Below are 16,218 nucleotides of genomic sequence, written 5' to 3'. Positions count from 1 at the left end.
AAATAATAATAATCACAGTAGTTGTCGAGGGTGCAGCAAGTCAGCACCTCAGCACCTCAGGAGTAAATGTCAGTTGGCTTTTCATAGCCGATCATTAAAAGTATCTCTACCACTCCTGCTGTCTCTAGAGAGGTGAAAACAGCAGGTACAGGTAGCACGTCCGGTGAACAGGTCAGGATTCCATAGCCGCAGGCAGAACAGTTGAAACTGGAGCAGCAGGACGGCCAGGTGAACTGAGGACAGCAAGGCCTCATCATGCCAGGTAGTCCTGAGGCATGGTCCTAGGGCTCAGGTCCTCTGAGAGAGAGGAAGAAAGAGAGAACGAGAGAACTAGAGAGAGAATACTTAAATTCACACAGGACACCAGATAAGACAGGAGAAGTACTCCAGATATAACAAACTGACCCTAGCCCCCCGACACATAAACTACTGCAGCATAAATACTGGAGGCAGAGACAGGAGGGGTCAGGAGACACTGTGGCCCCATCCGATGATACCCCCGGACAGGGCCAAACAGGAAGGATATAACCCCACCCACTTTGCCAAAGCACAGCCCCCACACCACTAGAGGGATATCTTCAACCACCAACTTACCATCCTGAGACAAGGCCGAGTATAGCCCACAAAGATCTCCGCCACGGCACAACCCAAGGGGGGGGGGGGGGGGCCGGCCCAGACAGGAAGATCACATCAGTGACTCAACCCACTAAAGTGACGCACCCCTCCTAGGGACGGCATGAAAGAGCACCAGTAAGCCAGTGACTCAGCCCCTGTAATAGGGTTAGAGGCAGAGAATCCCAGTGGAAAGAAGGGGAACTGGCCAGGCAGAGACAGCAAGGGCGGTTCGTTGCTCCAGAGCCGTTCCGTTCACCTTCACACTCCTGGGCCAGACTACACTCAAATCATATGACCCACTGAAGAGATGAGTCTTCAGTAAAGACTTAAGGGTTGAGACCGAGTTTGCGTCTCTCACATGGGTAGGCAGACCATTCCATAAAAATGGAGCTCTATAGGAGAAAGCTCTGCCTCCAGTTGTTTGCTTAGATTCTAGGGACAATTAGGAGGCCTGCGTCTTGTGACCGTAGCGTACGTGTAGGTATGTACGGCAGGACCAAATCAGAGCGATAGGTAGGAGCAAGCCCATGTAATGCTTTGTAGGTTAGCAGTAAAACCTTGAAATCAGCCCTTGCCTTGACAGGAAGCCAGTGTAGGGAAGCTAGCACTGGAGTATTATGATCACATTTTTTGGTTCTAGTCAGGATTCTAGCAGCCGTATTCACCACTAACTGAAGTTTATTTAGTGCTTTATCCGGGTAGCCGGAAAGTAAAGCATTGCAGTAGTCTAACCTAGAAGTAACAAAAGCATAGATTCATTTTCCTGCATCATTTTTGGACAGAAAGTTTCAGATTTTTGCAATGTTACGTAGATGAAAAAAAGCTGTCCTTGAAACAGTCTTGATATGTTCGTCAAAAGAGAGATCAAGGGTCCAGACCCTACCTGTGACTTGCAAGTAGGGTTACAAAATTCCGGAACATTTTCCAGGTTTTCCAGAAATCCCAGTTGGAAGATTCCTGGAAATCGGGGAATTTTGGATAAAGTTACCTGAATTTTGCAACCCAACTTACTGGCCACAAAACCATGAGTTTCAGGCCACTGAATGAGGGTAATGTAATGAACATGAGGCAAGACAGAGAGCTGGTTTCAAGCGCAGGGCGCAGCAGGTGTTTATTGCAAAGGACCACAGGAGGAGGCAGGTAACTTGGTCCAGGGGCAGGCAGAAGGTCATACACAGGGGGTCCAAAAGGGCAAAAGTACAGGCAGGGAAAAGGCTAGTAACATAGTCCGGGAGATCAGGCAATAGGTAGATAACAGGAAGTCCAATAGGCTAAAGTACAGGCAGGGAATAGGCAAAAGGCATCATTCGTGAGGCAGGCAAAAACTATCATACACAGGAGGATTGTGATGGAGTGCAAAGAACTGAACTAAATAATGTGTGATAATGACATGCAGGTGACTAGAATTCAGGTGATTGAGATCTGGAGAGTGAGCTGCGTTCAGGGAATCGAGGTGTTTGAGAGTGTGAGCTGGAAAGTGGGCTAGAAAGTGGGCTGGAAAGTGAGTTGCGTTCAGGGAATCTACATGTTTGAGGGTGTGAGTTGGAAGCAGATGTTACAGGTAAAGCTATGCCTCAAAATAAGGCCTTATGTTTTGTCATAAAGAGTTTAATTAGAATTATATTATTTGTGTTACTGAACAATTTTCCAAGCTGTCTGTCAAATCAGACAGCGACCAAGCAAGATGAGGCAGAAAATGAAGTCAGCAGGACTTCAGGAAACCTTCTGATGATCTCCGACTAAGTCCCATTGCTGGGTGTTCCAACCTTGTCTCCTCTCCTTGTCTCCTTTTCTTTCCTTGTCTCCTTACTTCATGACTTCTGGTAGATTAGAGGGATTAAATGCAGACTCTGCATAGCAGTGTTCATGAAAGAAAGTACATGGGAAAAGAAAGTTTGAAGAACACTAATATAAGAGATCCTCTGAGTAACAAAACCTTATATAGACCTTAGATTATCCAATATGTTGGGTTAGTAGTGATACTGTGTAATGGTGCTGTTTCCAATTCTGTTTACTGCTGTTAATAGTTTTTATGGTTTTTACAGTTGATGTTTCCTATATCCCTCTAGGGCTTAGCTCACCCAAATGGTCCTGTGCCAATTAACTAACGCCACACAGCGGCAATTATATTAGCAATTAAATAACCTCTACATCAAAGTAAACAGTCTCCTATGTTAAGTGATGCGATCTCTATCCTATGTTTAAATAGGAATTCATGCAAATCAGACTTCACTATATATTCCTATGAAACCATAGTAAGATACTTAAAGATGTTTGTTTCCTAATCTATTTAGAGGTGTAAAGGTAATGTGTGTATACTTCTGTGTTGGTCACCAACTTGCCCTGATGCATGGCTGTTGACTCCTATGATGCCATATGAATCAACAACCATATATCAGGGCAAGACTCCAATTTAACTTAATATATTTGAGATAATTGTTGTTTTTACTGTGGTAGTGAGAAGTTTGATTACTGCTTATAGAAAACACTTTTTAATGTGACTTGACAGGCCAGATGATTCACATACAGATCAATTATTGTCTATTTGAGGAGATCAGACGCAAGCTGTGCTGGCGAGGCTCTCTCAGCATGGCATAAATGTGTTTTCCACGCAGCCCTGGTGCAATCATCACATCATAATTATGCCTTTTGTGTCCAGGGACAAAAAGGCATTTGGTCTGATTTGTTTAGCTAATGCCCTGGCTGAGACCTCCAAAGTTACTAGAGAGTGGCAGCAGCGTCATAAGACATCCTGGAACAGACGTGACGTACATGAGAAGCCTGCAGTCTGCTCCTTCCTCTGCCTGGTCCTGGCCTGCTGCATGCCACCTGTTCTCTCTCGGATTGGCTAAAACTCTCTCTCTTATGCTGCAAAGGTCACATTATCACGGTTGATTTTGTGTGTTTTAAAAAAGGAACTGACCTGACTCTCCTCAGACTCCCATGTTCTGTGATGTCTGTTAGCTATTTATTTCCCAAACCTACCCTGTCATAGAGGATTTGTCTGGTCTGAACTGATTAGGCTTTTTCAATGTCATTCGGGCTGATTACCAGAATAGACAGAAAGGACAGAAAGGACAATCTTAGATAAACGAACACTGTTAAAACCAAACGTCCCAAAGGGACGCATACTGACACGACACAAACACAAACACACACACTTTTACACTGATCCATTGCTGCTGCTACTCTGTTCTTTATTCTTACTCTTATTATTATCTATCCTGATGCCTAGTCACTTTACCCTGCCTTCATGTACAGGACATATCTAACTCATATCTCGTACCTCTGCACATTGATCTGGTACTTGTCCTCCCTGCATAGGCTATAGCTTCATGCTTGTGTATTTAATTCTATTCCTCTTGTGTTACTATTTTATTTTTAAACTCTGCATCGTTGGCAAGGGCTTGTAAGCAAACATTTCACAGTAAAGTCTACACCATTTATAATAGGTACATGTGACAAATAGAACTGGATATGATTTGATACACCCACTCTGACACACTTGATTCTCCCATAAGTAAACCAGCATAACCTGTGCAGATCCATCTCTGCAATCACCCAATGCTACCCTACACAGTTTTAAAAAGAACACATTGAAAATGTCCTGACTGTAACAGAGGCCAAGCTCTGAGTTTCTTGTTGAAGCTGATAAACACCACAGAGGGTTATGATTTATGTACAGACTAAAGCTACAGCGTTTATCTGGCAAATCCCTGTTTACGATCCAGCTATTACTCTGGTGTGCACATTGACTGAGAATGGAGGTGATTGAAGTGATTGTGTTAGCTGCGTTGTTGGCTAGCTCCCGACGAGTGAGCACATTTTCTATGCCAGGCAAAATTGCAACTCATTAGCTCATTGTTATGGATGTATCCAAATAAATGTCACTAGAAAACAGCTTAAACAAATGCAAATGCAGCTACTTTGCTGTTATTCTGGTTGCACTTTTTGACGTGACTGTAATTTAGCTATAGTTGGCTAGCTAGCAAGCAAGAGATACGAACGTTGCCAGCCAGTTTGACAATGAAACATTTAAAACAAACGACTGGGTCACGTCCATAGATACAGAGCAAAAAGAATGAACTACTAGGTAGCATCTCTGGCAACCGAACAGAACGAACAACCAGCCGGTTTGGGTAGCAACCCTAGATTTGTGTCGGGACTATATCTTGTGGAAGGATGAAATAGTATAAATAAATTCATCAAAATAAGGTTTTTAATTAAAATGTCAATCATTATTTGAATATGTTGATAATAGTGTATTACCACTGCATGTTCATCAGTTAAGTGCTTGTGCTTTAGTAGAGGCAGGGTTGAAGATGAGTCTGTGTTTGTTTGATTAGGTCTTTGTTATTTGAAACCTAACCATTGATCAGTAAAATAATAAGTAATCTATTAGTGAATGCAATGTCATCCACAGACACCCAATGAATGCAAGTAGTTTGTTTCTTTGTCGTAGCCATGAAGGAGCATATTGGTCATGTAATGGTAATAGCGCGGATTGATTTATTAGTCCAGGGTCACTCCTCACTTCACTGCTGTTTAATCTAAGAGAGGGTTTACAACCAATCTGGGTCATTATGGAGGTTGATTGAGTCAAATGCAACCATTGAGGGTGTGAGATGGAGGAGGGCAAAGGCCTTCACAGCTAGGGAATGGATCAGAAAACAAATGTATTAATGCTATGCCTTTATTAACATTCAATGAAACACTCACCCACATAAACACACTTGAGTGCTACTGTACAGTACATGCAAATTATGGTAACAGTGACTTGATTAATATTTGCTGTATTTAATTTCCATGAACATGGCACACAGTACCATATGGCATGGGGGCTTAGCGGCTCCAACATCTTTCCTCAATGAATTTCACAGACCAGCAAGAATGTATTTGGTTTATTTGAATACTTGATTTGACTTCTCCTTTTGTTAGCACTCAGCACAGCATACTCTATTTGTATAGTGCTTGTAATACAATCGCTCAAATACATCTGTGTTATGTGCGGTGAAGTACAAGACGTTCCAACATAAGCTGCCACAAACTGCTAGGGAAAAGATGGAGGAGTATATGCTCTGCATAGCAGCAGTCTTTTTGGGGTCATACACTTAACAAAGGGATGTTTTCCAATGTTTTTAGTGTCAGTGGAAGGCCCAAGTAAATGCAATGGGTTTAATTTATGCAGCCCTGTCCAGCAAAAAGGGTGGAGAACAAACCTTTGCCGCAGTGTATACTTACTAGGGATCCATCAATCAATGGAATCTGAGCAATGACATTTCTCCTACTGACTCAATTCCCTCTGCTCTGCCTCATGCCCACACTCACTCAGTCGACCAACATGTGTCATTGCATGCAGTTTGGTATGAAACCTTTTTATGTTTGACGTAAAGTAGGAGCACAGTGGAATCCATGATAACACAAAATATGAAAAATGAGTGGTACACCTACAGTAAGTCACTATCATGTCAAGTATTCCTTACTACCCCCTCCAAAACAATGGTGATGTCGCTGCTAGTCTAAATGTTTTTTTTTTACTTTAGGGGGGTGACTCATCATTATTTAATTAAAAAACGTATTAGTATTTCGGTACTATAAATTCGACTGGTGGATGTCCTGGTTTCTTCAGGGTATTTTTCTGGTTATCTGTGTCCTCTTATGCTGAGCATGAGGTAAATGTTGGGTTCAGTGGAATGTTAATGGTTTGGAACATCTGTTCTGCATTGTGAAGATTGTCATTAAGAGACTCTCGGAGTGCTGGTGGCGCTGCAGTTCAAAAGACAGGAGGACTACATTACCATATGCTGTCCTCTCTATCTTTCCTGCTCTGGTGTTGGAAATGTTCTCGTTTAAGTTCTCTCTCCCTCTCTACGTTTCATTTTCCTTTATATGCTATAATTTTGTGTCTGGGCAAGTGTTATCCTTATAACAGGTATGAAGGTAAGACCCAGATGCAGACAACATTGAATTAAAAAGGGTTTAATAATCCAACAGGGGCAGGCAACAGACAGGTCAAGGCAGGGAGGGGTCTGTAAACCAGAGGTGGGGCAACAGTACCGGACAGCAGGCAGGCTCAGGGTAGGCAGAGGTCAATAATCCAGAGGTGGGGCAACGGTACAGGTCGGCAGGCGGGCTCAGAGTCAGGCATAGTGGTCAGGCAAACAGGCGGGCTCATTTTCAGGACAGGCAAGGGAGGGCGAGAAAAAGAGAGACTGGGAAAAGCAGGAGCTGGGGCAAAAACGCTGGTTGACTTGCCAGTTCGTCTTGTTTGTCAACAGAAGAACAGAGAACACGGGTATAAATACACAGGGGATAATGGGGAAGATTGGCGACACCTGGAGTGGGGTGGAGACAATCACAAAGACGGGTGAAACAGATCAGGGTGTGACACCTTAGGTTGGAATTGTTTTCCAATAACCTGGAAGAATTCATTCTGGTAGTCGTTGCTGATGATGCAGCCACTATTTTCCTTCCTTGAGTATTGAGTCAGTCACAGTTGAGTGTCACTGCATTTTTCAGGCCTGTAGTCAGTCAATACTTTTTGCAGTGATGGACGTTTTTCTCCAGGGTTACATGCTTTTACCACCTATTTTTATGTATTACCACTTTTTCACAGACAGACACTATTCAACCACAACCCAGTGCCAGGGTTACTGTGTGTCACAGGAAACTCTCTAGGGACACTTATATTTATGTGCCATTCCCATACAGATACATTTATCAGGCCTGTTTTCACCCACTTCAGCAGAAAATAATGGCCTGTGGAACCTAATTGCTGCATCAAGCAAACACCCTCCTCCGTAAAAAGATAAACAAGGAGGCAGCTATAACAGCTAGCAGGAAATCTTGCAGATACAGATGTTTTCTCTGTCTGATCTACTAAACAATCCTCTAGACTAGGCTTGACTCTGTCCTCTCTCTGCTGTCTCCCTCTAGGTGTGGCAGTGTGGCGGGAGCATGGAGGTGCTGCCCTGCGCCAGAGTGGCACACATCGAGCGGACAAAGAAGCCGTACAACAATGACATTGACTACTACGCCAAGAGGAACGCCCTGCGGGCCGCCGAGGTCTGGATGGACGAGTACAAGTCCCACGTCTACATGGCCTGGAACATCCCTATGAATGTGAGCGTAGCCATAGTCTGACAGCGCCGGACCTATGGAGAAACATACGGCCAAGGTCAAGGCTATCATCTATTGATGATATAAATAGAATGACATTCTATGACAAAACAGGGCTTATTTCTGTTGATGATATAAATAGAATGACATTCTATGACAAAACAGGGCTTATTTCTATTGAGTGTAATGGAGGTGGTTCTATGAACCAAGCTCATGAGAAACCTTGCCTAAGACCTGAAGACTTGTGTTAGCTCATACCAAAGCTTTAGCTCAGCAGGGTAACACAGTATTATAGCGCACAGGAGACCGAGTTCGAACACAGATGGTCACATGAGTCTGTCTGCTCTTTTACTCATCCATCCATCCATCCATCCATCCGCTTGTTCATTCAGACCAGCATCCTGTTCTGTGCTGGGCAGGGCCCCTCTAGAGAGACTATGCCTCAATAGAAATTCAGAATTCAGATTTCATCCCACTCAACCTTCAGAGCTGCTCAGTGAGATCTGAACGATGACGTCTGGCTCTGGGTGGTGGAGCTGAGAGCTGAAACCAAATGAATGAGGGGGCCTTTCATTTAATCAGAGTCCGCTTTCATACACATCAGTTTAGACGTAATTGCTTTCAAGAGCCATTGAGATTGGAAAATAATCATTTTCAATAATAAAAAATAAAGATACAAATAAAAAAGGAGCTTAATGCAGAACACTAATTTCTGTACTACAAATTATCTGTGTGTCACAGGGGGTGACAATGCTTTATTAAAACACAGCCTTGTAGAAATTGTATGTTTTTCAAAACATTATTGTCAGTAGAAACAAGCTTTGGATTGTGTTTCACTTAAACAAGGCCTCCTGCACAGGAGCACATTAAGGTAACAATCCTAGGGAGGCCAATGCCTCTGTAAATGTGGCAGAAAGCTAGGGAGAAGAATCAAATCAAATCAAATGTATTTATATAGCCCTTCGTACATCAGCTGATATCTCAAAGTGCTGTACAGAAACCCAGCCTAAAACCCCAAACAGCAAGCAATGCAGGTGTAGAAGCACGGTGGCTAGGAAAAACTCCCTAGAAAGGCCAAAACCTAGGAAGAAACCTAGAGAGGAACCAGGCTATGTGGGGTGGCCAGTCCTCTTCTGGCTGTGCCGGGTGGAGATTATAACAGAACATGGCCAAGATGTTCAAATGTTCATAAATGACCAGCATGGTCGAATAATAATAAGGCAGAACAGTTGAAACTGGAGCAGCAGCACGGTCAGGTGGACTGGGGACAGCAAGGAGTCATCATGTCAGGTAGTCCTGGGGCATGGTCCTAGGGCTCAGGTCCTCCGAGAGAGAGAAAGAAAGAGAATTAGAGAGAGCATATGTGGGGTGGCCAGTCCCCTTCTGTCTGTGCCGGGTGGAAGAAGGGAGAGGTGCAATGGATGCATGCAGGAGGAGCAGCCGACTGATTGAAGGCCTCCGACAGTAACTAAGACAGCACCCTATAGACAAACTAGCTCATTGCATAACATTCTTTATGTAATTACAATCCCAGTGGCATGGTGCTTTTTCCTCTATGTCCCATGGCACAGAAGTTATTTTATGTACTGTACAAAACATATGTTATAACTAATCCATCTCCCATTCCCTCCACCACACACACAGAATAATTGGTTATTGGTTACTCTGCTAAGAGGGCAGGGTCTATGATTCACTGTGGTTACCACCATCAGGTAGTCCAAATAACGTCTCCCAAATGGAATGCATCTGTTAGCCTAATGTTACAGCTAGTTAGAAAGACAGAGGACAATGCCATTATTCTCAGATATTAAAATATGGTTGATGCCTGTGGAAAGGGGAGATTTTTAAAGTCAGTGTGCCTCTTAACGAGGCAGTGTATGTCTGCTGCAGAGGCCAGGGCACAGTGCAGAGCAGTTATTAAGCAGCCACCTCCATGCACAACACCGGCCGGCACGGCGGGGCCGTGAGGACTCATAATTAAGCAGCTGATTAGAATTTGCACAGCATACATGTCTAATGAAAGAACAATGAGGGTCCCACACGACAGGCCACCATCCATCCATCTCTAAACCAAATCCACTATTCCTCTCTCAGCTTCTCCTTTCTTTTCCTTTTTTCTACCCTTGCTCCCTCCAGCAGTCTTTCCAGGCCTCCATTTTTCTATTCAAACCACAAACAAGTGTAGTCACATGTTGCTTAGCTAAGTAGATAATAAGTAATAGCCTCCTGGATAAATGTTAAATGTGATTTATTTTCCTGTTGCTACCAGAACCCTGGGGTTGACTATGGGGACGTGTCTGAGCGGGTAGCCCTGAGGAAGAGGCTGCAGTGTCGGAGCTTCCGCTGGTACTTGGAAAATGTCTACCCAGAGATGCGCATCTACAACAACACAATCACATATGGGGAGGTGAGACATTCACTGTTCACTATTCACTATCAACGATAGCGATACAAAACCAAAAGCATGTTTTGAGTGGAATACCTATACTATATGTAGTGGAATAACTGATTACATTTTCTCTATCAATGACACAATAAAAAACAAAAAAAACAAATATTTGAGTGGAATAGCTGCAGCCTACTGTGTGTTTGAAGACACGTTCTACAAAAAAATAAAAATAATAATAATAATGTAAACACAAGCTATGTTTACATTATGTACACTCAATCAATCTACCATTGACATTATATTTCACCGCTTCTGCACTTCTGCAAAGATTACATGTTGAAGGAAATACATTCATTTACAGGGAGTCATCGAAAGGTAAAGGTATCATGTTTCCACAGAAACGCTGCGCAGCTACAAAATTTGATGCAATTTCGCCCGTAATGAGTTTTAATTACACACTTATTAGCTTTCGATGCCGACTTGATTGTTTGGGCTCGGCTGCACAACCCTGCACAGCGGAAAAGATTATGACAGGATGAGAAATTGAGCGCAAGAAGTCAGACAGCCAATTCAGAATCATTGTAAAATAAAAAGACTTTTACTTATTGATTTCGACATCAGAGTCGGGGGAGAAAATCAATAAGCTTTTCAAGTTTATGGTCGGCATATATCAGAATTAAAATAGGCTGTAACTTCATCAAGCAGCACAATGTTGGCGGCCCTGGCCCCATGAATGCTGCTAGCCCTGCTTCTTGCAAATGGATTCAAGTCTTGGAACAGTTACCTTGTGTTGCCACACCGCAGCAGCTGAACCACAGCTGCACCCCCTGCACTGACCAGACCAGTGGCCCAGTACATCACTGGGACCATGCTCCCATCCATCCAGGACATCTACTCGAAAACGGTGCCTGAGGAAGGCCCGCGGCATCATCAAGGACCCCGCACACCCCAGCCACGAGCTATTCACTCCCTTACTGTCGAGCAGACGTTATCGGACCATGAGGCTCAGAGACAGTTTCTATCTACAAGCCATCAGACTGCTGAACACTTGAACTGGATTGACCACCAGCTCAGACATCACACACACACACACACACACACACACACACACACATTCACACACATCACAGCTGCTGCTACCAGTTTCTTACTATGATTTGTCAATACTGCACAATTTAAACACTTGCCCCCCCGATCCCCCCTTCCCCAAAACACATGTCAACACATGACTATAAATTCAGCCTTCCTGTATTATACTTATGCTAAAATGTTTATTCTGTTCTTCTGAGCCATTTACTTTATATTTTTCTTTATTCTTGTGTTTTATTATTTCTTATTGTTTTTGCATTGTCGAGAAGGAAACTGCAAGTAAGCATTTGGTTGGACAGTGTATACCATGTGTATCAAATACATACGACTAATAAAACTTTAAACTTTAACCAGACAACACAACATGATAGATATCTTCATGTAACAGTATTGTTTCTGTCCCTCTCCTCACCACAACCTGGGCTTGAATCAAGGATCCTCTGAATACATCAGCAACTGCTGCCTACAAAGCATTGTTAGCTATCGCTTCACAAAAGCTGCAGCCCTTGCAAAGCAAGGGAAACAACTACTTTCAAGGTCTCAGAGAGAGTGGTCACTGATTAAAACGCTATTAGCACGCACTGCAAACTAGCTAGCCATTTCACACCAGTTACATTCACAAGGTGGAAATAAAGTGATACACATTCAATCACATAGTTTTAAAAGCACATTAATCCACACTACCATCTGGACTAGGATGAGTCTAAGAGATTAGAGAGGTTTATTTTGCTTACATGATCTTAGATTAAGCCTATCAGTCCCGAGACCCCAGCAAAAATGGGCTTTTCATATATCTGACATTAATTTAGTTGCATGTTCAGCCCTTATATTTAGCCTCACTATGAAGTGAGGCTAAATATAATTAGAACACAAAACAACACAAAACATTTATTTATTTATTTTATATTTAACCATTATTTAACTTCTTTGTGAACAGGGGCAGTATTGAATAGCTTGGATGAATAAGGTGCCCAGAGTAAACTGCCTGCTACTCAGGCCCAGAAGCTAAGATATGCATATTATTAGTAGATTTGGATAGAAAACACTCTGAAGTTTCTAAAACTGTATGAATGATGTATGTGAGTATAACAGAACTCATATGGCAGGTGAAAACCTGAGAAAAATCCAACCAGGAAGTGGGAAATCTGAGTTTTGTAGTTTCTCAAGTGATTGTCTATCCAATATACAGTGTCTATGGGGTCATATTGCAGTTCCTAAGGCTTCCATTAGATGTCAAGTCTTTAGAACGTTGTGTCAGGCTTCTACTATGAATGGGGAGAGAATAAGAGCTGTTTGAATGAGGGGTCTGGCTAAAAGCCATGAGCTAAGTCTCGCCTGCGGCCGTGAGCGCAAGCTCCGTTCCTTTTAATTTCTAAAGACAAAGGAATTGTCTGGATAAAAACATCCTAAAGATTGATTCTATACATCGTTTGACATGTTTCTATGAACTGCAATAGAAAGTTTTGACTTTTCATCTGGTCTTAGTGTTGGCCTTGTGCTTTTTGGATTACTGGACTAAACGCGCAAACAAAAGGACGTATTTGGACATAAATATGAACTTTATCGAACAAAACAAACATTTATTGTCTTACATGGAGACCTGGGAGTGTCATCAGATGAAGATAATCAAAGGTAAGTGATTCATTTTAATGCTATTTTTGTCTTTTGTGACACCTTTCCTTCTTTGGAAAATGGCTGTATGGTTTTCTTTGGCTAGGCTCTGACCTAACATAATTGCATGGTGTGCTTTCACCGTAAAACTTTTTTGAAATCTGACACAGCGGTTGCATTACGTTAGCCACCTAGCCACAGAAACCACAGAAACCCATACAGCCATTTTCCAGCCAAGGAGAGTGTCACAAGAGTCAGAAATAGCATTAAAATGAATCACTTACCTTTGATGATCTTCATCTGGTGGCACTCCCAGGTCTCCATGTTAGACAAATGTTAGTTTTGTTCGATAATGTCCCTCTTTATGACCAAAAACCTCCTTTTTGTTTGCGTGTTTTGTCCAGTAATCCGAATGCTTAAGGCACGTGCACTAAGTCCAGACTAAAAGTTTTTTTGAAAGTACAATAAAAGTCAGTAGAAACATGCCAAACGATGTTTAAAATCCATCTTCCGGTTGTTTTTGTCATAAATAATCAATAATATTTCAACTGGACAAAAGCTTCGTCAATAGGAAAGGAGAAACAAGAAAGGCGTGTTCCCGATCAGGCGCATGGCTGATGAATAGAAATTTCCACTGGCCACTGATTGAAAGTGCTGTATCTCCCTCATTTTTCAGAGTAAAAGAGTAAAAGCCTGAAACAATGCCTGGGTCCTAAGTCTTTGTATGGTGGATAGGCTTCCAATGGAAAAACAGCCTTTCAAAATAATAGTACTTCCTGGTTGGATTTTCCTCTGATTTTCACGTGTCATATCAGTTCTGTTATACTCACAGAGATTATTTTAACAGTTCTGGAAACTTTAGAGTGTTTTCTATCCATATCTACTAATTATATGCATATCCTATCTTCTGGGCCTGAGTAGCAGGCAGTTTAATTTGGGCACGCTTTTCATCCAAAATTCCGAATGCTGCCCCTACCCTAGTGAAGTTAACACTTGTATCTTAGATAAATGTTGATGATGAGTATTTTTGTAATTTGATGTGGCTCTCTGCACATTCACCGATGTTTGTTTGAGACAATGCATTTCTGAACATAACACGCCAATTTCAAATGAGGTTTTTGGACATAAAGATGAACTTTATCGAACAAAACACACATTTATGGTCTAACATGGAGTCCTGGGAGTGCCATCCGGTGAAGATCATCAAAGTTTAGTGATTAATTTTAATGCTATTTCTGTCTTTTGTGACACCTCTCCTTCTTTGGGAAATGGCTGTATGGTTTTCTGTGGCTTGGCGCTGACCTAACATAATCGCTAACATACGGCTTTAGCCGTAAAACCTTTTTGAAATCAGACACTGTGGCTGGATTAACAAGAAGTGTATCTTTAAAACGGTGGATAATACTTGTATGTTTGAGGAATTTTAATTATGAGATTTCTGTTGTTTTGAATTTGGCGCCCTGCAATTTCACTGGCTGTTGTTGACGCTTGCGTCCCACATATCCCAGAGAAGTTTTAACTAGGCAAGTCAGTTAAGAACAAATTCTTATTTACAATGACGGCCTACCCCGTGCCAAACTTGGACGACGCTGGGCCAATTGTGCTCCACCCTATGCGACTACCAATCATGGCCGGATGTGATACTGCGCAGCTTGGGAGCATTCATGAATTTTATTGACAGATGTCAGTAAAAAAAATAAGGTCTGCCAAAGCAAAAACCTGATAAAAATTGATTTGTTTGCTCACAGGGAAATGAATATACAACTATTCAGTGACAACTGTGTGGAGTTTGGAGTTTGTGACAGCAACTATGTGAGCTTATTAGAGTATTATAGACACTATGTCCTGGGATTTCCAATGATCTTCTATGTAGAAGAACCCCTTACCTTCTAATGCTTGTCAGGGTCATAGACATGTCCTGTGCATATTCATGAGTCTCAGCTTTTTATAGATAGCTTTTACTAGCTCAAACTATTAAGACTCTACATATGGTTTTGTAAAAAGACCCAACTCCTGGTCCCTTCTGGTTCCGCCCTTGTCTCACAAACACAGAATAATGGTTGGTACAGTATATACGGATGCAGAAGAAATAGACAAATACAATGGTCCAGAACAAATCCCAGAAGTCTGTAGCTGTTTTAAAGGGGTCCAAAACATCCCGGTGTTACGGTGGGACTCATTGGGTTCAAATGGAATCTTTCATCACTGTAGTGTGTACATTCTTACTTTGTGAGATGATAAAGTGCCGTTTCTTGTTACTAATATTTACAAAAATAAATATTTTTACAGTATATTCTGGACAAGAGGTTCTAAAAATGATAGAAAATAGGTTCGATAAGACTGTTATAACAACAGTTTTGTGTTTATACCATTAATTCCCTTCTGAAAATAATAAATGCAAACTTTGCACAGACACATGCACTTAGTACATCTTTCCCTGAATCTAAGCATAGCCTGATTTCCATCTTCATGTGTGTATATCTGTGTTGTTTGGTGTGTTGCAGGTCAGGAACCGTCAAGTGTTTTTTGTATGGTGTGTTGCAGTTCAGGAAGAGTAAAGTATCTGTCATGTTTGTATTGCAGATCAGGAACAGTAAAGTGTGTATGTTGTTTTGTGTGTTGCCTGCCAGGAACAGTAAAGTATCTGTTCTTTGGTGTGTTGCAGGTCAGGAACAGTAAAGTGTCTGTTTTTTGGTGTGATGCCGGTCAGGACCAGAAAAGTATCTGTGTTGTTTGTTATGTTGCAGGTCAGGAACATTAAAGCGTCTGTTTTCTTTGGTCTGGTGCAGGTCAGGAACAGTAAATTATCTGTTGGTTGGTGTGTTGCAAGTCAGGAATAATAAAGTTGATGTGGTGATTGGTGTGTTGCAGGTCAGGAACAGTATGTTGTTTCGTGTGTTGCATGTCAGGAATAGTAAAGTGTCTGTGTTTTTTAGTGTGTTGCAGGTCAGGAACAGTAAAGTGTCTGTTGTTTAGTGTATTACAGTTCAAGATCAGTAAGGTTTATGTGTTGTTTGGTGTGTTGCAGGTCAGGAACAGTAAAGTTAAGGTCTGCTTTGGTTTGTTGCAGATAGGGAACAGTAAAGTATCTGTTGTTTAGTGTATTACAGTTCAAGATCAGTAAGGTTTATGTGTTGTTTGGTGTGTTGCAGGTCAGGAACAGTAAAGTTAAGGTCTGCTTTGGTTTGTTGCAGATAGGGAACAGTAAAGTATCTGTTGTTTAGTGTATTACAGTTCAAGATCAGTAAGGTTTATGTGTTGTTTGGTGTGTTGCAGGTCAGGAACAGTAAAGTATCTGTAGTTTGGTGTGCTGCAAGTCAGGAACAATAATGTGTATGTGTTTGGTGTTTTACAGGTCAGGAACAGTAAAGTGTCTATTGTTTGGTGTGCTGCAG

The 16,218-nt window shown here is 42.0% G+C and overlaps 1 protein-coding gene across 1 annotated transcript in view; it reads left to right on the top strand.

Annotated features, from left to right (window-relative positions):
* galnt9 (polypeptide N-acetylgalactosaminyltransferase 9) overlaps positions 1 to 16,218 on the top strand; it is a 93,094-nt gene that overhangs the window by 57,746 nt on the left and 19,130 nt on the right. The window contains exons 7-8 of the mRNA XM_020473783.2: positions 7,552 to 7,737; positions 10,004 to 10,141. Coding sequence (XP_020329372.1) covers positions 7,552 to 7,737; positions 10,004 to 10,141 — 324 coding nt within the window. The remainder of the gene's footprint in view (positions 1 to 7,551; positions 7,738 to 10,003; positions 10,142 to 16,218) is intronic.

Source organism: Oncorhynchus kisutch, linkage group LG3, assembly GCF_002021735.2.
Source record: "Oncorhynchus kisutch isolate 150728-3 linkage group LG3, Okis_V2, whole genome shotgun sequence".
Taxonomy (NCBI): domain Eukaryota; kingdom Metazoa; phylum Chordata; class Actinopteri; order Salmoniformes; family Salmonidae; genus Oncorhynchus; species Oncorhynchus kisutch.
The sequence above is the reverse complement of the archived record's forward strand: the minus strand, read 5'-3'. Positions and strand labels throughout refer to the sequence as shown.